General features: G+C 37.5%; 1 protein-coding gene across 6 annotated transcripts in view; it reads right to left on the reverse strand.

The window, feature by feature from the left end:
• MAGI2 (membrane associated guanylate kinase, WW and PDZ domain containing 2) overlaps positions 1-21,562 on the reverse strand; it is a 2,888,931-nt gene that overhangs the window by 554,738 nt on the left and 2,312,631 nt on the right. For all 6 annotated transcript variants that reach the window (XM_044088324.1, XM_044088323.1, XM_044088325.1 and 3 more), the window contains one exon: positions 12,435-12,526. In XM_044088324.1, coding sequence (XP_043944259.1) covers positions 12,435-12,526 — 92 coding nt within the window. The remainder of the gene's footprint in view (positions 1-12,434; positions 12,527-21,562) is intronic.

Consider the following 21,562-nt stretch of genomic DNA (forward strand, 5'->3'; position numbering starts at 1 on the left):
TATACTATATTCTAAGCAGAGATGGATAATTTGTGTCTTTTGGTGTTGGAGGGGTGGTGAATGGATGGTTTAGTTAAGTTTTTAACTAAACCAGAAACTTTGTTTCATGTATGTGTTTGTAAATAGTTTTGGGTTTTTGAAAGTAGTGCATAATACAAGTTATACATCCATGATGAGTACGTTTTCAATAGATTTCAAGTCAACACGGAAGAAAGGTCTTTCGGTAAGTAACATACACATTATAGTCAATGGCTTATAAATGTTTATCATAAATATTAATGGTTTGAACAATAATGTCAAAAGAGCTGGTTTGCTTAAATATATCAAATGCATAGAGCCCAGATCATCTTTTTACAGGAAACCATTCTATTAAAAAAAAGACCTACAAAAATACTCATTCAATGGCTATACCATTCTGGCTGATTCATGTTTTAAGACTAAGAGAAGGGGCACTCTTATTCTATGGAAAAATATTTATATTATGCCAAGAATTATAGATACAATAATGGGATGCTAAGCATGGTTATTTTGGGAATCAATTGTAAGTATTATACTTTGATTAGTACATACTGGATACCAGGACTAAGTACTAAATATGTTGAAAAATATCTGGACCTGATTATTTTAGATGCAAAAGGGAAATTATAGTAACAGATGATTTTAACTGCCTATTATCAGGCAATGATATTTTTAAAAATGGTAAAATAAAACTAACATCTCAAGCCAAGAAGTTAAATGACTTTACAAACCAGATGAACCTTAAAGATATACATGGTCTAAGAGAACATTATTCCTTATTCTATACTCACTATTCAAATCGGTTTGGTACACAAACAAACATTGATAAGGTCTTTGTATCAAATAATATATACTCAAAAATAGGTGACGTATCTATAAAAACTTGTCCACTTTCAGATCATAATGTTATAAACATTACATTAACTATGCAAACAGATGATTTAAGATTTCTGCAGAGAATTCCTGCTTATATAACTAAGTTAAAAGAATTTAGAGAATGGATAATGGAAGAAATAGATATGTTTATGGAAACAAATGATAATGGTGAAGTGACTGATACTATACTAAACTATGAGACCCCTTTAAAGTTTATATATATATATATATATATATATATATATATATATATATATATATATATATATATATATAGTAGAATAAAATATTGGTACCCTAAAAAAAGGAGAGAGAACTTTTAGACTTACAAAAAACACAGACAAGATAAAAATGGACGCAAAACCAAATAAAGTAGCACATACTGATATTACTAAGTTAAATCAAAAATATTTAGAAGTTCTGAATCATAAGGTAGCCATAAATCTGGAAAAATTTAAATTAAAATTTTATACTGTAAATCCTAAATATCTACATAAAATTGCGGTAAAATCCAAAAAATAAACAATCGAAATCTTATTAATGAGATTAAATATAAAAGTTAAAAGTACATCTAACTTAATGGATGTATTACAAACAGCATAAAAGACAGACAGAGCTATACTGGCAAATAATATTGGATGCCAGCAGCTCCCCTGGTATGAATGAAATGGTTTCCCTAAAACCTGTTTTGAAATTAAGAGCTGCAAAATTATAATAAAAAATATATATATATATATATATATTTGTGCACATCTATACAATTTTAACAAGATTTTAACTGATATTGAATGTTGAATAAACATCTACTATTTAACATGATTAGATATTCATTATATTTTAAAAAATTAATTGCACCTTTTGCTATTAATATTATCGACTATTACCACAAGATGGTGGTATTGCACAAGATTCTCATTCATTATAATTTAGGAGTTTATACAAATGTTTTAAGTTACACATACAATTTTTAACATTTTTACATGTTACTTAACATAATTTATTTATAAGTTTTATTTAACAGTATATGTATTATTTATTGGTTGTGACTTTAGCAATACTTGACATTTTATAGTTACAAGTCTGTCTTTTATGCTGTTTGACATTACACATTTAATTAAGTGTAATTAATGGGTAGATGACATAATTGGATTAAATTAAATTATAAATGCATATATAGGGAGGAATTGATGTGGTTACTTCATTCTGATGAAGTTAGCTGACGAAAACATATAAGACAACTGTTGCAATGTTATTCGTGTGAAGTCTACCTTCTGTGGTTTGTGCAGTAAAAGTTTTTCGTACATTATAGCTGCAACAGCTGTGCCTTTTTTCAACAATATGGAATAAGTAGAGTTCATTGGCTAAGTGAATTTTGTTTATTTAATAAAAAGTTTGATAATTTTTCTTATGGCATTAATCAAATATTTAATAACTTTAAATATATAACTGATTGTAATTACAACATTAAACAATTCCTATTTCTTATATTCCCTATGGCATACTACCCTGCTTAGATTCTTTCAACGTCAATGCAATGCAAAAATTAAAGGAAAGTAACTTGATATTCTGGCATCATTTTACTGATGAGTATTAAACCACTAAACTCTCTTCTATGTTGTTTTGATAATAGTCATGACAGTTGGTTGTTTATACACGCATTATGGCAGTTTATAGACAACAAAATGAGAGTATCAATCAACCCAGATACTGAATCTATACCTAGCTTGATCCAGCTTTTTATTAGGTGTCTTGAAAAGACAGATAATCAAAAATTACATATCCCACCTATCTATAAGATACTAAGAAAAGACACTCTGAAGTTTGACTCAGATTTTTGGAATTACTATGTAAAGATTAATGTACAATAAATATCTGATGAATCCAATAAACTGTTATTGAAATCTACATATGGTACCTCTTCTTCATTATATTGGAGATTATATACATGGACATTTATGAATAGGCATTTCTATACTCCATATAAAATAAATCTTATACTCAAAAACCGTGAAAGTGAATGTTGGAAATGTGATGAATTACTAGAGGCTAACTGGGTTCACATGTTCATTGAATGTAGAAATGTTGTTCAGTGCTGGAAAGGCTTCAGATATTTTGTAAAGGCTTTATGGTCTAATAACTGTCATATTTCTAACTCACTAATCCTGTTCAATGTTCCTGTAACTAATGTAATACTTAAATCTCAGATTCAGTTACTCTGGTCACTTCTTGCAATTGCCACAAAAGTTATTACTTTGAAATGGAAAAGTAAACAAAATTTGATGTTTAAAGAATTTATTAATTTAGCAAAAGTTGTTTGTAAAAAGAACTGCGAACCATTTGTTATAGAACTCATAACATTACTCATACAAAAATAGCATGGCAAAATTGGAAAACCTTTTGAACAAATACTGATAACTTCTCATGGATAAAATGATTGTCTGTCATGGATGAATGTAAATATTGTAAATAGTTTTGTTATTGTTTTATTGTATTTGTTATATGTACATTTGTGTATATTTATAATGAAAACAAAATAAAAATGTTTTTGGAAAAAAAATAATTTGCGCCAATAAGATGGCCTTGTTATGTTAAAATGTAGTGTCAGTTATAGTATTCATTGAAACTTCTGATTATGTAACCTGGCAAGATTTTTTTTGGCACTACAAACATGCATTTATTTCACTTATTTTATATGTCATTTGTTAAGATGTTTGGTTAATGGACCATTTTCTGCCATAACCCAGACCTCCAGGTTACGGCAAATTTTATATATACATATATATATATATATATATATATATATATATATATATATATATATATATATATATATATATATATATACCAGAATGGTTCTTTTTCAGGTGGTGGAAACTAGATTATGCAGAGAAGGCTGACAAAGTTGTGGGAGAAACATGCAAACTCAACACAGTGACTGAAGGTCATGAGTGAATGCCACCTCCTTGAGCTGTGAAGTGGACATCTTACCACTCTGCCATCATGACACCCACTCTGTGAGCACATTCTACTCCCTGTACATTATTCTTCCTTAGGAAAACACATTTCCTAATAACCTCCTTCTTCTCTATCATGGTGCTGTCTACTGCTCTCCTCAGTCCAGCATGAAACCTTTCACTTGTTCACCTGTTTTGAAAACTGAAGCAAAGTGAATACTTTTATGCAATTCCACTGTATCTCCCCACTCCTCCACAATCTCCCTGCCATCTTGCCCACCTTGACAAGCCTGTCCCTTCATTTTGTCTTTCTGCTATATAGCAAAAGAAACTTCCATTCCCCTATCTTTGCTGCCAACTAGGGTTGCCTCCTTTCACCGTGGTGAAAACAGGACTGAAACACACCGTTTGCAGCACCCATGACCCCACATAATCTCATCCTTTTCTCCATCCAATCCACTGACTTTCACAGCCATTTTATTACACACATTAGTATATCACTAGAGGCAGAACATCTCCTTTTGTCTTTTTTTATTTCTTTTTCATTACAAAAAGTCAGTCAGAGATTACATTTTTATAAACTCCAGCATTCTGTTCATGGAACTAAATAGAATACTGGAGTTTTTTGCAGTGCTTTCCAATTTACTGTGGAATCATTCTGATTTCTGGATAGTCAGGAGAAATACCACAAAGCTGGTGTACTCCCACTATCTTTCAGCTTTTGCCTTTGCAGCTCTTGCAGTCTTTGTTGTCTTTCTACTTGCCTCCTTTAACTTCCTGCCTATCCCTTCTATGTCATATATGCCATGTTTTTTCACTAATCACTAGTCTCACCTTCCTAAGTAGTAACTTTGGCCTTCTCCTAGTTTTGTCTTTCTGTCTGTTCTTCATACCCTTGTCCACAATTCTCTGTATGGCATCCCTAATTCATTCTTACAGTTTGTTAACTTCCACAATTTGCTGCAATCATTAACTCATTTTGGCCCTCATCAAAATCACAAACCATCTCTGCATTCATGCCCTCATGATTCAATAACTCTAAACCACACATTGACATGACCAATGTGGACTACCAGAACCTTTAGTTGAATATCCGTGATCCCAACTTTTAGGTCAGGATTACATCTACAACCCCAGACCACTTGACTGAATTTTTCATGGTCAAGGACTTCAATCACCTCCTGTTCCCTCTCTTCCCTGCAGCTTTGAATCTCCATCTGGAAGATCCGGTATTCTGTTAACTATAACCTTCTTTCTTCCTACCCAGCTACTCTACTGTCTCATCTCCTCCAATGTTGCTTCCGCCTCCTTCATGTCTGTGACCAGTACACTGTATCAATCTACAAGCAATCCACCATTTCCCTACCAGAACAACCTGACACTTTCCCTATGTTCTGAGTTCTGACATTGTCCCTATCCTTACCTCCTTCATGGCTGGCATTTCACCTCCTCTGACTTCACATGTGATGCCCTCCTTTAGATATTGTTCTCAGGCACCTTCACGTCCCTTCTTGTCATGGGACCATTTTTTGTAATAATTGCAATGCTCATCCTCCTTTCTTGCATCACTACCGGCAATGCCCTTATATTCTTACTTTGATTCTTTGTGTTATTGTTGCATGTTTTCCCTTGCCCCAGTTGAAGCTCATGCTTTGCTGTTGCACTGACACTGTGGGGGTCCCCTTCACATTTTTTTTGGCTCAAGGGACTTGTCTTTTGATACTATCATACTGACATGCACTGGCACTGGTCCTGCATTTCCAATGGCTTCTGAATATTAATCTTTCAGGTAAGGGAACCACCTATTCACACCCAGCGATATTACCAAATCCTTAGGCAAGACCAAGAATATCTTCAGATGAGGTAAAGTCCCTGTGTGTATTCCCCTTCATTACAGCCACCATCACTGGGTTGGTCACATATAAATATATTGTTTTCAGCTGATGTATGTCTCTCCCTTCAGATTAACCCACACCCATTTTTAAATACCTTACTGAAATAGTCCCGGACAACTTTCATTTGAAGATTTTGCCACATAATCCCTTTTAGCTCATCTATCCACTTAAAACATATTCTTTGATTCTTTGTACTTTCACACATGCAGGCAACAGCCATGGACCATGTCACCAATAATGGATGATATATGTCTCTATAGGATCAGCTATCATGGAGCCATGACAGAAAAGCTCTAACATCAGATCCATTAAAATCAAAATCCAAAACATCTATAGCAAAGCAAATCAAGGCACACAGCTAAAATCAACAGAATACAGAATAATGAAGACACAAAAAAATCTGTGGAATAAGTCTAACTACACTCCACCATCTAGGGGTTTACCCCGTCATACCTCCTTACTTAAATATGCTAACTCCATTGTTGCACACATGAGGAGGAAAGGCATACATTCTGATCCATAGTTAAACATCTGTAGAGAAAGGGCCAGCACAATGAAGTTGGTAAAGTGTTTTCACAGTAACATTACAGCAGATTACACCACTACAATAATCCCAAGGTGAAGCTAAAGTTCATATAACTAATCCAGCAATGAAACACCCAGGAACATAAAACTATAAAATCCCACTACACACAAAAGGTAAAATCCAGTGAACTTCTTCACTTTATATCTACAATACAAGCGTTTAAGTTGCCTGACTATAAAATAACAAACAATATAGTAATTTTGATAACAGCTGTAATCTATGTATCTCACACTATTACAGACACCAGTAAAACCACATACTCCAACCATGCTATATGGATTTTTGAAAAACAAGAAAATTGTAGAGGACACATTACTTCATTAAAAATATAAAAATATGATTATCTCTGGTAGCACTCATTCTGGTCTGTCTAAGCCACAGGTTACATCTGCAGCTTTGGTTGTCTTGTTCATAACATTTCTCAGCAAGTAAATACAAACTCTTAGCCAAGTCAGTCATATCACTTTGTTGGTCTTGTAGTGGGTTATGCAAGATGTCTGCCTCTATCCTCAGTTCTGTTTCTTTTCTAAAAGCATCTATTTCTTCTTATATTTCATGCAGGTTTGAAGGTTGTCCACCTAATTCAATTAAGGCAGGGGTGGCTAGTGATTCTGGTCACTGGTTGCATCATCATCATCATCATCATCATCATCATCATCACCATCAACTCCCTTTTCCTATTTTCTACATGTGGTCAGGGTGTTGTGTCAACTGTTGACACCCCTCTTGATTCAGTTTCACTCTCATACCTTCTTCCACATTCATGTCTGACTGTTGCAGGTCTTCTCTCAGACACAATTAGTATAATAGTTAAGGTCTTCACATCCCATGCACAAGGTAAAGGGTTCAGCCCTCAACTCTGGCCAATGCCTGTGTGGAGTTTACATGTTCTCCCTGTGTATCTGTGAGGGACCTCCCACCTCCCAAAAACACATTTTGAGTTTTCACCTCAAACTCAGCCTAAACTGAATTGAGTCATGGGCAGAAGTACAGACTCTAGATGGTGCTTATCAGGGGAAGAGTTGTGTAGATCGACCACTTTAGGCATCAGCTATGGTGCATAGTACCCTCTAGAAAGGAGAACACAGATCACTGACTGCATGCCGTGTCAGGGCTAGCTACTTGATGGTGTAAACAATTATCTCTAGATGATTTGGTTGCTGGGCTGCAATCTCCTTAGTTCATAGCTGGCCTTAGGCATAGGCCAACTAGGTGGCCGCCTAGGGTGGCACTGTAGCAGGGACACTTTTTCAGTATTTATTTGGTGTAGGTAGACCAGGTTGGGGGCACTAGGTGGTGTGGGGGGTGGCTTGGAGCCTTTTTGCCTAGGGCACCAGTTGACCTAATGCCGCTCCTCTTAGTTAAAAGTGAAATGGTATTAAAATCAACTATTATTTTAAATTAAAAATAATAGTAAACTTTCTGACTTTTCTGGTGCTTTTAGTACTAGATATGCACAGAGCTGAGTAAAGTTGAGATAAAAAATAATCAGCTTAGTCCACTGACTTTGCTGTTTTCAAAACAGCATTGCATGATGCTCAGCCTATCAATCTAGAAACATCACTCAGCAAGTATCTCAGTACTGCAGCCACCAAATGAAGACAAGAGACTTAGCCTTCAATAAAAGCTTGCCAATGCAAAGTCTGTTTTCCTAGCAAGTTTGTAAGTACATAAAACAGTAGCTGTTCCTCACTTTGGTCATTTGGCCACCGTTATTTTTGGCTTTCTTCTTGATTCTTAAGCTAAGAGGTAGCGAGATATATAAGAGCAGTGGGTCACACACTGTCTTCTGACAGCAGTAAGCTAAGAAGATAAGTCCTATGTGGCAGTTGTGTATTTATTTATTTATTTAAGGGACTGTAATTGATTATCAAATCTGTGTAAGTGTGGGGACATAGATGCTGTCAACTATCCATGGTTTTGCAGAATGTTTCTGACTTTTTTGTCATATTTTGGTCTATTTCATATAGGGTTTGTGGCTTTTCTGGCAAATCAATGAGGACTTCACTGCAGTCAATTAATAATGATGACAGACTTTGGCTTTTCAAATTTGACAGCTTTCAAAAGCACTGCTATTCTAACACATTTCTAAATATATGAAGGCAGTAGGTACCCTTGAGTTTGGAACTTTGTCCACCACCATTTTTTAGCTTTCTAACTGATTCTTCAGCTGAGAGGTTGAGAGTTATGTGTGCAAGTGGGAGAGGATACCATGGGATGCACATTGTTTTCTGACAGCAGTGAGCTGACAAGATAAATTCCTGCATGGTAGTTATTTATGTATTTATTCATTCATTTGATACAATCAAATATCTAAAGTGTACACTCAATATCACATAAGTAACTGTAATTAATTCTCATCTCTAAGTGTGCGTGTGTGTGTGTGTGTGTGTGTGTGTGTGTGTGTGTGTGTGTGTGTGTGTGTGTGTGTGTGTGTGTGTGTGTGTGGCATAGATGGTGTCACCCATCCCTGATTTTGTAGAGTATCTCTGATTTTTTTTGTCTCACATTTTGGTCTATTACTCATATTTGTATCTTTTCTGACAAATCAATGAGGATTGCAGTTGTTAAATAATGATTGACAGATATTTCATTTTCAGACTAAATACCCTTCAAAAAGCATGTGGATGCAAAGTCTGTTCTTTTACAAAGTTTCTAAGCATATGATAGTAGTTGTCCCTGATTTTTGTGCATTGTTCAGCAGTAATTTTAACTTTGCATTTTATTCTTGAGCTAAGAGTTTTAGAGGTATGCTTTTGTATGGGATTGCAGTGGCTTGCATACTATGTTCTAATAGCAATGAGATAACAGAATAAAATTCTGTGTAACAGTGATTTATGCACATATTCATTCATCTAGCACACCCAAACACCTGAGGTATACAGTCACAGTAATAAAAGTAGCTGTAGCTGATTGCAGTATGTGTGAATGTGTGTGTAGGGAGTTAAAATAAATTACTGGTGACAATTGCTATTATCTTTAGTTTATCATAATCTAATATCTGAGGGATACACAGTCAACAAAGTTGTCTTTAATTGCTGGGTACAGGAGCTGTTTGTGGATGACAGGGATTAATTTGAGCAAATGAAACCATTGTTAAGCAATCATTAGTCTGGCTTTGTAGAAGTAGTGTGCATTTCTGTGAAACTAGCTGGAATACTTTACTTTGGCTATTGTTTGAAATTATAAGATATTTAAGGTGTACACAATCAATAAAGTGTTTGTAATTTATGTGTATGGACACTTGTCAGTGGTGAAAATGTCTGCATTGCAGTATATCTAAATGTAGCAAGTTGACTATATGTTTTTTTACTTTCTATCACATTCCCAAAAAGTGGCTCTGTGTGATATTTGCTATCACTGGCACAGTGGCACAGCAAGCAGTGTTGCCATTAAACAGTGCTTGGTTCTGTGTTTGAGCTGTGATTTCTTCTGAATGGAAGACTGAATGCTTTTAAGTATCTAAATACAGTGCAACATGTCAAGATCATGCTCTAAGCTTATCCCTCTTCCTTACAATTCTGTATAAGAAAACAGTTAAATCCATGCCTCTTATAGCAGCAGTGGACTGCTGAGTATTTTTGTAGGGAATATGGCTAAACAAAGAAGGACAAACCACTGGAAGCACAATCCCGCTAAGAAAACAAGTCATCAAACCCACATACATCTGAACAATGAAAAACACAATATATCACAAAAAGAAATGGCCAACAACAACATTTAGAGTTTAAACACAACATATTCAGAAAGGCTTTGAAAACATCATTGCATTTCACTGTTTGCTGTTAGTTTGCATGCAGCTTCTCTTATTTGTATGTCTAACTGTAGAATGTGGGACTGCAGAAGCTAACAACTAACAAGAAAAAAACTATTAACATGCATTTGCACACATTCCCCAAACTGGAGGTCTCTACCTCACACTCTCCTTACCTATATATGCTAACTCTGCAGTCATACAACAGTGACCAAAGTGCAAATGTCCACTGCAAAGCTATAGTTAAATAAAGAAAAGGTACAGCTAAGTCAACACACAGAACAGTCAAGGTAGCACACACTTAGAAAATCTGCTCAACAGAATGGATTTTAATAAAATACAGGACTCCCCCCCCCACTTTGGCAAGGGTTTCCCTCTTCTCTAGTAGGTATATGGATTATTTAATATTATTATTTCATTCTCCAATGTCTCTATTATTCTGAAATCTCTAAAGAACAGGTTTTGCCAGTCCATATTATTACTTCCTAGGGCAGATCATTGCTGTATGTTTCATGACAGGCTGTTGTGGCTTCTTGTGATGATAAGTGGTGAGTGTCTGTGTAATCTCTTCTTCAGGCTTGTATGCTTTAATCCCTGACACACTGCACATCCACACATTGCATCCATTTCCACAATCATGCATATTCAGTTTTCCTCTCAGATTTTTTTTTCTTTATACCTATATGCTGACAACAGGAACTGGGTCACTGCTTCCCTCTTATTCATAATCTGTTGATTTTTGTCTTTTATTGACTTCTTCCTATAATATTTCTTCTCTTCTGTATCACGTACTCGGCTTTCTCCTCCTTATCCTCTTATTTCATGTTGTCTCTTGAATACAACAGGTAATCACCTAGACTGCATTCCTCATCTTTAGATGCTGAACCAACTCTTTGCACATGTCCTGTGCTCCTTGACCTTCCTGGTGTATTCATAATATTTGGCCAATAACAAATCCTTTCTCATTTTTTGATACATAGTAATCTAACACATTCTTCAAAAGTCAACATAATATGAGCCCCCATTGTATATGTGCAACTACTATGAAGCAATACTATTTTTTCATTTTTTTTCTGTTTGGATATTTGTCCTTCTGAAATTTCCGGCAACATAAACTGAAACTGAATATCTAGATATTCTGAAGCAGTGCTCACTATACTCTAATAAGAGGTCTCTTTTCAAAAGTTAAAACTCATGAGCTATTGATGGAGTAACCAAATGTTCCATTTCCGACCTGGGCTTTCCCACTTCTAACTTATGACAGTGTATAGGCCAACACAGAAGATATTGGCTGCTATCATATTACATCACAACACTATGACTGGTTTGAGGAAAGCTGTAATATAGATAAATATGAAGACATGGCTTTGCAATTTTCTACTACCCAGAAAATAAAGACTAGCAACCATGAGAAAATCACTGTTTGCCTTGATACATGAAATAAGATGAGAGAAGTTAAAACTGATAATGTCAGTCTGCCATGATATGGCATTTGCAAAGCATGTGTGGGTGGTTTGGAAATCCAGACATAAGCGGTATTAGCAATAGCACATTTATTAGGAGTCTGTGTTTAAGATACTTCCGCAGAGGACATCGAGTGCTATCTGTGGTAGTTCTGCAGTAGGCCTGGCATAACAGTTATGGGAGATGCAAATTTACATAATGAAAGGTTTATAACAGAAGTATTTCCAGTAGAGAAAATTAAATAATGTGAGATTTTTCACTATAGCCTCACTCTTGGTGTTCTTCCAACCATACTACATTGACTGCTTTAGCTACCTAGTTTAGCCACCATAAGCTGGACTCCTGAGCAGAAGGGACAGAAATGTAAATGTGAAAACCCATACGATTGATGAGAACATCATATTATTAATGTTCATGCCTGCTACATATGTTTCTTTCCATAGGCAGAAGGAGGCTATCACTGATGCTAACACTGTCTTGCCTCCCAACACACACACACACACACACACACACACACACACACACACACACACACACACACACACACACACACACACACACACACACACACACACACACACACACACACACACACACGCATACACACACACAGAGTTTTACAGGTGGTTTCAAAACTGTTTTGTTTGAAATACAATATCACTGTGAGCTTGGAAATGCTTGGATAGTAAATAGATAAATATATTGGCATGCAATATCCTTAATCAGACAGATACCAGAACATGATAGAAATATCAGAAATAAAAAATCAAATAGGCTAGTAATCATAATAAAATCAGGATGTAAAGTGTGATGTCCAAGTAATGAAGAGATAATGCAAGTCCTGAATCCTGACAAGAATGTCTGGCATCTTTATAGAAATCACTTACAGGCTGTCCAGGTTCGTCTCCTCCCAGGATTCTGAAACCAAAGCCAGACTCCTGTCGTCGAAGATGTACATCCAGCTCTTTATAATCTGGACCTGTTCAGAAAAGATTACAGCTGAAATGGTGCACTTACTTAGTCAAACAAGATCAAGTTCTGCCTTTCAGCGCAGCAGTTGTGATAAATCACAGTAAAGGTTATGACTTACAAGCATAGCCATTTACAAGCAGATAAGAACCTCTTGCAACATCCACTCTGTCCATTCTCATACCCCCCCAGTAGACACACACACACACACACACACACACACACACACACACACACACACACACACGCACACACACACACACACACACACACACACACACACACACACACACACACACACACACACGCACACACAGAGCTCTTCTTTCTTCTGCCTGCCAGCATGACTTGTGAATTGGTATGACTATGAAACACCAGGTGCAGAGTGTAAGCAGTGGGAGAGATGATTACTTCTAAATATGAATGCTTGTAAGTTGAACTGAGCTAAAGAAAATATGAAGCTTGAATATTTATTAACCACTATTGCTCCTTCCTCTGCTACCTAGCAGGCAGAAAAAAAAAGCTTTCTCTTGTAAATTACACCTCTCAGCACTTTAGAAATTGTGTTTTTGAAAACTAGTCAACATGTTAGCCTGGGCTTCCTGTAATATTTATTCTGAGGTTTTGACTGACTCAGCTTGCATACTAACATACTATCCAAAATTTAACAACATCTCAAGGGAACGAATACAGCAAGTGCATCTAAGGGCAGCTGAAGAGGATTTTTTTTGCATCTTTTTCAGCATTTCTAAGTTCCTGTACTTAATGCTAAGGAAACATGAATATGAAAATAAACTTATTAAAAATTAAAACATACATCCCCTCTCATTTTTCCCATGGCCTGTTATTTGTTAAATGGGTAAGTAAGTTTGTCCAAAGTAGACTTTTTTTCAGTAATGAGAACTGGGTCACAAGATAAAAGTTAAATGCAAAATATGAATGAGCAGCTTAAATTTACTTCCAGTTTTCTCTTACTACCTAAAACAATTCATTTCAGTGTTTGCTCTAAATCTAATTCTCCACATATACTGCTTTTACTCTTGTTCTTTTGACCTGGGTCATAGGTGAAAGGGTTTGCAAAGGACCATTTCAGTTTCCAGGTTATTAAGCCAAAATGGGGAAAAAAAAAAGTTTTTGGAATAAACCCACATGGACTTGGGAGGACATGCAGACTCTATAAAGACAGTAGTCAGATGCCAAAACTGAACGTGAAGTGTTGTAGGCAGAAGACAGAAACCATAAGCAGTGAATCACTGTGCCACACATAACTCAATTTATGTTACTAATACTGTTAAAATATTCAATCATTTCTGGGCTCTTATTCAAAGTATTCTTGGGTAACGCTACACTATATGTTTGCCATTTAGTGTGGAGGCATAAGTCTCTGAGTGATTTAGTTCTGCTAGTCAAGTGTACGGCATTTGATTATTTTCACCTATTTGCTTATTGTGCGACTCTGAGCAAGTCATTTGGCTAGACAAGTCACCCCTGCAAAGGGACACATGCCAAGTGGACCTATCCAACTGACAAATATATAAGAAACTAAGACTGTTTTGTTGATTATGATCTGATATATCTGGAGGCAATATTAGAAAGTGTAAACTAAAATACACACATCTATAGCAATTCAGTGTTTACTTTTTTAACGGTAAGCAACAAAGAAACAGTGACTTCAGTTTTAATTGTTATGGAATATGCAGCTCTTGTAACTGATTGATATTTCTAAATTTTCCTAAACGTTTCTTATTTGTACTTTTGAGAAGCCTTCAGTGGAATTAATACCAGGCATGATGACTACTTTAAAATTGTCATGATCTCTATAAACATGTTTTCAGTTTTTGAAAGTCTACTACAAATTTTCTGTTTTGTATATTGCTTTAGAATTTGAACAACCCTTTTCTGGGCCCTTACCTACATGACTATACATTTTCACAGTATGGACACAACCAACTTGAGAGCCCAACCATTGAAGCGTTAAAAGCATGCATATATTGTGGTGACCAAGAATAACTGGAAACTACCTTAGTACTTCATGGTGGGATTCACCATTCCTTTGTCTCTTGGTAATGGTAATGTTCATGTTTTTATTTGGTTAGATACAATATGTAGGTGCTGCATAACTTTGGTCTGCCACATGTGAAACTAACCTGCCAGTCCACACCCATGTCATGGAATCAGTTTCTTTACACAGTATGTTACTATATCACTTCCAACTGTGAACTTTCAAAAATGAAAACATTTATATGTACTTTATCTACAAATAATCATTCAAGGCAAATCTATCAATGTATATTTTGATCTGTGCAAGAAATTTAGGAGACAAATCACTACAGAAAGTGAAGTCAGCCTAGAATTATATCTGAATGTGCAAAGAAGTAAAGGAATGCAGAGGGGAAAAATATTTTTGAATGATTTTAGGATATAGTGACTTGTGCATGAAGGAGTAGAAGAGGGTGGATAGAGGAAGAAAGTGAAAAATGAATAAAATATAGGGTGTGGTAGAGGCTTAGTGTGCATTTGGAAGAAGGAATGAATAATATGATAGAGGTTTTGAGAGATAAACAATCTGATTAATTAGGAAAACACTGAATAGCATGACAATGGAGTTCAGATGGGGTATTACATTAAAAGGTGATAGTGACAGCTTTGTTGTAAATGATGGAAAAAATCTGATAGTGTTTGGACAGAAAAGCATGTCTAGAGGAAGAGGGATTAGTTTAATAGTATTTATGGACTTGGGGGCATGTTAATTATGTTGGAAAACTAGATTCAAAGCTGATAGGATTAAGTCAGATTAGCATGATGCAGCAATGGACAGATAGTTCTTGTGAATGCTCCCAAAACCTGCCATCTGTCAACTATACAGTAGAGAATCAATTATCCAAAATGTCAATTATCCGAACTCAGCCTTCCAAAGTTTTTGGGTAGGAAAAATAATAAATTCTGAATATGGAAACATTATACATATTTTATTCTGTGTGTTTTTTGAGCTTGTAGTGTGAAAAACATTCTCTACATCCACTGGAATCACTGAATGGTTGAAAAGTGTATTCCCTGCATGCAGAAAAAAAATTTAAGGAAGTTTTTTTATCTGATTCAATGCATGTTTGATTATCCAAACTACTCTAGGTCCCAATAAATTTGGATAATGACTCTCTGCTGTAATTTCATTCAGATAACTATATATTTGCTTAGCTTTGTGGTTCAGACTGATAATGTTAATTTTTCTCTTTTTCAGTTTATTTGGCAGATAAGTTCCCATTCTATCATATGCGATAGCTCATGTTGTCATGATGTAATACACTGACTGCACTAGAAAGAAAGCTTTAGTAGATCAAGAAGACTATCTGACCAATCTCATGTCTCATATTATTTTTTTCTGGGCCTTGTTTAACTCTTGATAATGTTGCAGTGTACTGTTTTTCAGTCAACATTTTTTCTGTATTTTCTTATAGAATGAGTGTCATGCCAAAACAGTGATGCACCTGTCGCATATGCTAGCATGGCTGGCTGAAGTTTTGTAAATAATCTTATGTCATTTGACTGTCACATTGATTTGTACAGATGGTTGTATTAAAATGTATTTGTAAAATTTGCTTATGTTAAAAAATGCTGCAACAGAACCTTAAAAGATGTCTGAATGTGAACTGTGCCAGAGTCAGGTGATTACATGTGATGTCGTTCCATAACCAGCTGAAGGAAAGAACTCTGTCTGCAGCAGTTTGTCTGTTTTTGTTTTTCTTTGGAATCTGATATAAAAGATCTATGTCAGTTATCACATTTCAGCAGTAATAGTTGTTTAGTAGTAGTTAATTGTACAGTTCAGTGTATGGAGTACCTCATCCTGTCTCATGGAAGTAAGCATTTCAGCAGTACATCTTGTCTTGAAATATTAAGTGAGTTAACTAGAGACAGTTTCTCTTTAGTTTAGTTAGGAAAAGTACTGTGAGATTAGTTTAGAATTATTTCTTTTTTTGCACATGAGATTATATCCAACCATCTTATTTTATATTTCCTGTGACTGAAAACTCTGATGTTTATTGAAACTAAATATTAAGTATTTTCCCGTTTTCTTTTTTTTATTATCCATTATTAAATATGTTTATACCTTATCATTGTGGCTGGTCTTTTAGTGATTATTTTTAATATCTTGGGAGTAACTGTGCTTATTTCAATGTCACTGTGGCCACTCAAAAAAGCCTTACTGCATCAGTCACACACACACACCTGGGATGACATGCTTGACAAGCCACGCTGCTTCGCAAGGGACGGCTTGCACCTGTCACCCCTGGGATTCCGGATATTGGCTAAGGCTCTTGCCACCCCCATAGTGCCTTTTTTAGGCAAGGCTCAAATTCTAAACCTACCACCCTAGAAAACAAAAATGGGAAGAAACTGAGGGTAATGCTGCTCAATGCCAGAAGTCTAAATCTCAAAATGCACGCACTCGAGGCCCTTCTCAGTATGGAGAAGATTGATGTCTGTGCTGTAACTGAAACCTGGTTCAAGGCTCCTGAGAGCACCCCGGCACTATTAGGTTTTACCTCATATCATGCGTTCTGGCCCCAAAACCCAGACCACACCACAAAAGGAGGGGGTGTATCCATATTCATAAAGGATACCCACACCTCCAGGTTGGTGGCAATGCACGCTTCGGAAACCATCCAGGTGCAACTAACCATAGGCAAAACTGCTCTACAAATTGTAGCATGCTACAGGCCACCCTCTCAAACTCAGGAACCCCACACAGCCTTCCTGAAGACACTGGAGGGTATAAATGTATCTCCAAACACCATCATATTGGGTGACTTCAACTACCCGGATATAGACTGGGAACATTACTCAAGCCCTAACTTTCTAGCCCAACGGTTCCTGGAGTTAATAAATTCAAATGCCATGGAACAGCTAGTCACTGTTCCCACGAGAGGAGAAAATATACTAGATCTCATTGTCACAAACATGGGGACAAAATGCTCCACACCGGAAGTATATCCCTCATTGGTGAGATCTGATCATAAACTAATCTCACTGGAAATCCACATCCCGCCCCACCCCAAACAAAAAGACCATAGTGAAGAACTTCTCTAAAGCAAACTTCACACTACTCAAGACTGGTGTGGTATCCTTCAAGGCCCCTGAGCCAGAGGAAACCACAACCCAAGCTGAAGCCCTTACAAAGGCCTTCTATGAACACCTCCAGGACTGCATGGATCAGGCAATACCAAATAAAACCAAGACTCTTTCCACAAAGGGCAAACGTCCAGTCTGGTGGACCCCAGCCATTAACAAACTTTACAATAAGAGGAGAAAGCTATTACATGATAGAACAAAATCCATAAAAGGGAAGTCACCCCTGATCATTATTAGTAAAAAATACGAGCACTCATAAAATCAACTAAGGCCAATTTTGAGAGAAAATTGCCATGGATTCAAAGGACAATCATAAGGCCTTTTTCAGCTATGTTAGGAACCTGGGTGGAAACTCCCAGATATGCTCAGAATTAGTCCAAAATGATACAAAAATCACTGAACCCACAGACATTGCCAACATACTGGCAGACAGGTTCAGTGCAAACTTCACCCCTCTCCCCTAAAGGAGAGATAACTATCCCAGCCGAGTGTAGCCTCCCGGACATCTCAAATGCGCAGGTGAAAGCTGCTCTCTAAAGCTAAAAACACAGCATCAATGGGACCGGATGGTGTCCCCGGCTGTGTGCTACACGAGCTAAATGAGGAATTAAACCCGCACATAAGGCAGCTGTTTAATCTCAGCCTTACCACAGGATACGTGCCCAAGGAGTGGCGTGACGGCAACTGTGGTCCCACTCCACAAAGGCGCCTCACGGACCCTGGTAATTACCGCCCATAAGCTTAACAAGTCTAGTCTGCAAAGCTATGGAGAGGATCATAATGGAGCTCATAAACAAAGATATAGGGGACTTGCAGACATTGGACCCGACCCAGTTTGGCTTTGTCAAAGGAAGATCATGCCTTTTGAACTTGGTCGACTTCTTCGAAACAGTCACCAAGGCCATTGATGAGGGAAAGGCAGTCCATACAGCCTACCTTGACCTTGCAAAGGCTTTCGACACAATACCCACTCAGGTATTGTAGAAAAACTTACTAGCTTAAATGTAAACCCATATGTCACAAGATGGGTTGCAAACTGGCTTAAGGACAGAACCCACAGAGTTAGAGTTGCTGGCGCTGTGTCAGACTCCAAGCCGGTCACAAGTGGTGTCCCACAGGGCTCGGTCCTTGGCCCCCTATTGTTTGGCATCTACTTCTCAGAAGTACAGGCCAACATGGGAGGACTTTGGCTGACAAAGTTTGCAGACGACTGCAAACTGGGCGCCATAGTGGAAAGTGCATCGGACACGGATATCCTTCAGAAGGGACTCACGGAAACAGATAGCCGGTGCCAGAGCCATGGCCTGAAGTTAAACGCCAAAAATGTATAGTCATACCCTTCGGGAAAAACAAGGTAACCCCAAGCTACCATATAGGTGGCAATCCACTAAGCACAGAAGAGGTTATCAGGGACCTGGGGACCCAGGTTGACAGTGGCCTTTCTTTGCCACTCACGCTGCTAAAGTGGTTAGAAAGACCTTCTACATTGCCCACCTGATCATGAAGGGATTCACATCCAGATCTAGTGAGCTCATTGTTCCCCTGTACTCTTCACTTATCAGACCAATGATCGAGTACAATGCCCCATTCGGGATGTATCTCACCCGACATCTGCAGCAATTGGAGAGACCCCAAAAGTTCCTCACCAAAAGGATAAAGGGACTCCAAAATCTGTCATATGCTGCCAGATTGAAGAAACTCCAGCTCTATTCAGTCGCATACCGTCTGCTCAGAGGTGACATGTGCCTGACATACAAGGCCATGTCCAACCCGGAATTAATGGACATGCTCCACCTCAAAAAATCCAAATCCACCAAAACCACTAGAGCAAGCGACTTAAACCTTAGCACAGATATAAATAGGACATGCTGGAGGGATAGATTTATCACTCAGAGACTCCCTATGCTGTGGAATAAAATCCCGGTCCATGTGAGGCAGAGCACCTCGCTGACTCTGTTCAAGAGAAATCTAGACCTGTGGATGGGAGATCGTAGGTTTACCCCGGGAATCATATCTGTGTCACTGCTGGACAGAGGCACAACAAACTAATGGGCACAGTATTTTTTCATATAAGGGGTGGCGTAAGCCACAAAAATTTGGGCTAGGCTTATAAATGCCTTAGGGCAGATAGCCTAGTATAAACCTATGAACCTATGAACTACCATTTTTATCAGTATTAATTTAACACAGTATAACTGGTTACCCATTGTAAGAACCTTACAAAATTTGGCTGGTGGTAGTGATCTACCCTGAAATTTGGAGAGAGAGGACACATCTTGTGAATCTGTGTCAGCCTTTCTCAAGTGTGTGTGTGTGTGTGTGTGTGTGTGTGTGTGTGTGTGTGTGTGTGTGTGTGTGTGTGTGTGTGAAAAATCAGATATTCAATTGTGTGCCAGATACTTGGAACTGGGATACTTAATTTAGTTAGGAAAAGTACCGTGAGATTTGTTTAGTATTATTTATTTTTCCTGCTTATGAGATTCTGTCCATCCGTGTTATTTTATATTTCCTGTGACAGAAAACACTGATGTTTATTGAAACTAAATATTAAGTATTTTCTTGTTTTCTGTTTTTATTATCCATTATTAAATAGTTTTATACCTTTTCATTGTGGCTGGTCTTTTAGTGAATACTTTTAATATCTTGAGAGTGCCTGTGCTTATTTCAGTGTCACTGCAGCCACTCTCTGAAAAGCCTTACTGCTTTGGTCACACTCTACCATTTTTATCAGTATTAATTTGACACAGTATAATTGCATACTTCTTGTAACAGCCTTAGAGTATTTGGCTGGTGGTAGCTACCCTGTAATCTGGATAGAGGGGACACAGCTGGTGAATCTGTGTTAGCTTTTCCCAGGTGTGTGTTTGTGTGTGTGTGTGTGTGTGTGTGTGTGTGTGTGTGTGTGTGTGTATGTGTGTGCGTGTGTGTGTGCGTGTGTGTGTATGTGTGTGTGTGTGTGTGAAAAATCAGAAATTCAAGAGTGTGTGTGCCAGATACCTGGAACTGGGACACAGTGCTCCATGGTGGATCTTGTTTGGGATCTGGAGAGGCAGAGAGTCCAGTCCCAGTGGAGCATGTTCTCTGTGTGCTCTTGGGGGAAACTGTGTTGGATGCAGGGAGCTGCATTTGAAATACTGTGCAAATCCATTCCTGTGTTTTAGTGACTGTCTCTCACCGGTGTCAGTGGAAAGGACTGAGGCTCCTTGATTAGTGGCCTGGGTAAAGAGGGACTGTCACATATTGTTGGCAGGTGTGGGATTGGTTGAACTGCAGTAGCCTGTAAACAGTTATCACTGAAGGTGTGTGTACTCTCAACAGCCACAAGATAAATAATCAGAGTTTCAGTCTCAACAACAGTTTTATTTATGTTTGTTAGTTTAGACAGAGAAAGCAGGCAAAGATGTCAGCAGAAGACTATAGCAAGCTGACAAGGAACCATTTGGCCAAGGTGTGTGAAACCAGAGGACTGGTGCATGTCAAGCTGACAAAAGAGGATATGATTACTTACAGCCTTAGTTGCAGCTGCAGCACAGTCCAGCAACCAGGGAGACAGCCAGTCTGGTGATGGGGATGTGCAGCCTTTGGAAACAGGACAGTTCACCTTTTCCTCAGAGGACTTAAAATCTATCTGGTGTTAAAAAGACTTGAACAGGAGATTGAAGAAAGACTGTGACATTTGCAGGCTGAGGAGAGGGAGAAGCAGCATCAGTATGAACTACGACATTTGGAGGCTGAAGAAAAGAAGAAGCAGCGTCATCATGAAAAGGGGATATTGACTCTTTGACAGGGTCATGGAGGTAATGGAGAAGGGAGTAACCAAACCCCAGAAGCAATAAAGGTCAGTAAATTGTTTTCATAATTTAAAGATGATACTGATTTTGATAGTTTTATTCATATATTTGAAAGGGTGTATAAA

The sequence above is a fragment of the Protopterus annectens genome, chromosome 11.part0 (assembly GCF_019279795.1).
Source record: "Protopterus annectens isolate FY-2018-M chromosome 11.part0, PAN1.0, whole genome shotgun sequence".
Taxonomy (NCBI): domain Eukaryota; kingdom Metazoa; phylum Chordata; order Ceratodontiformes; family Protopteridae; genus Protopterus; species Protopterus annectens.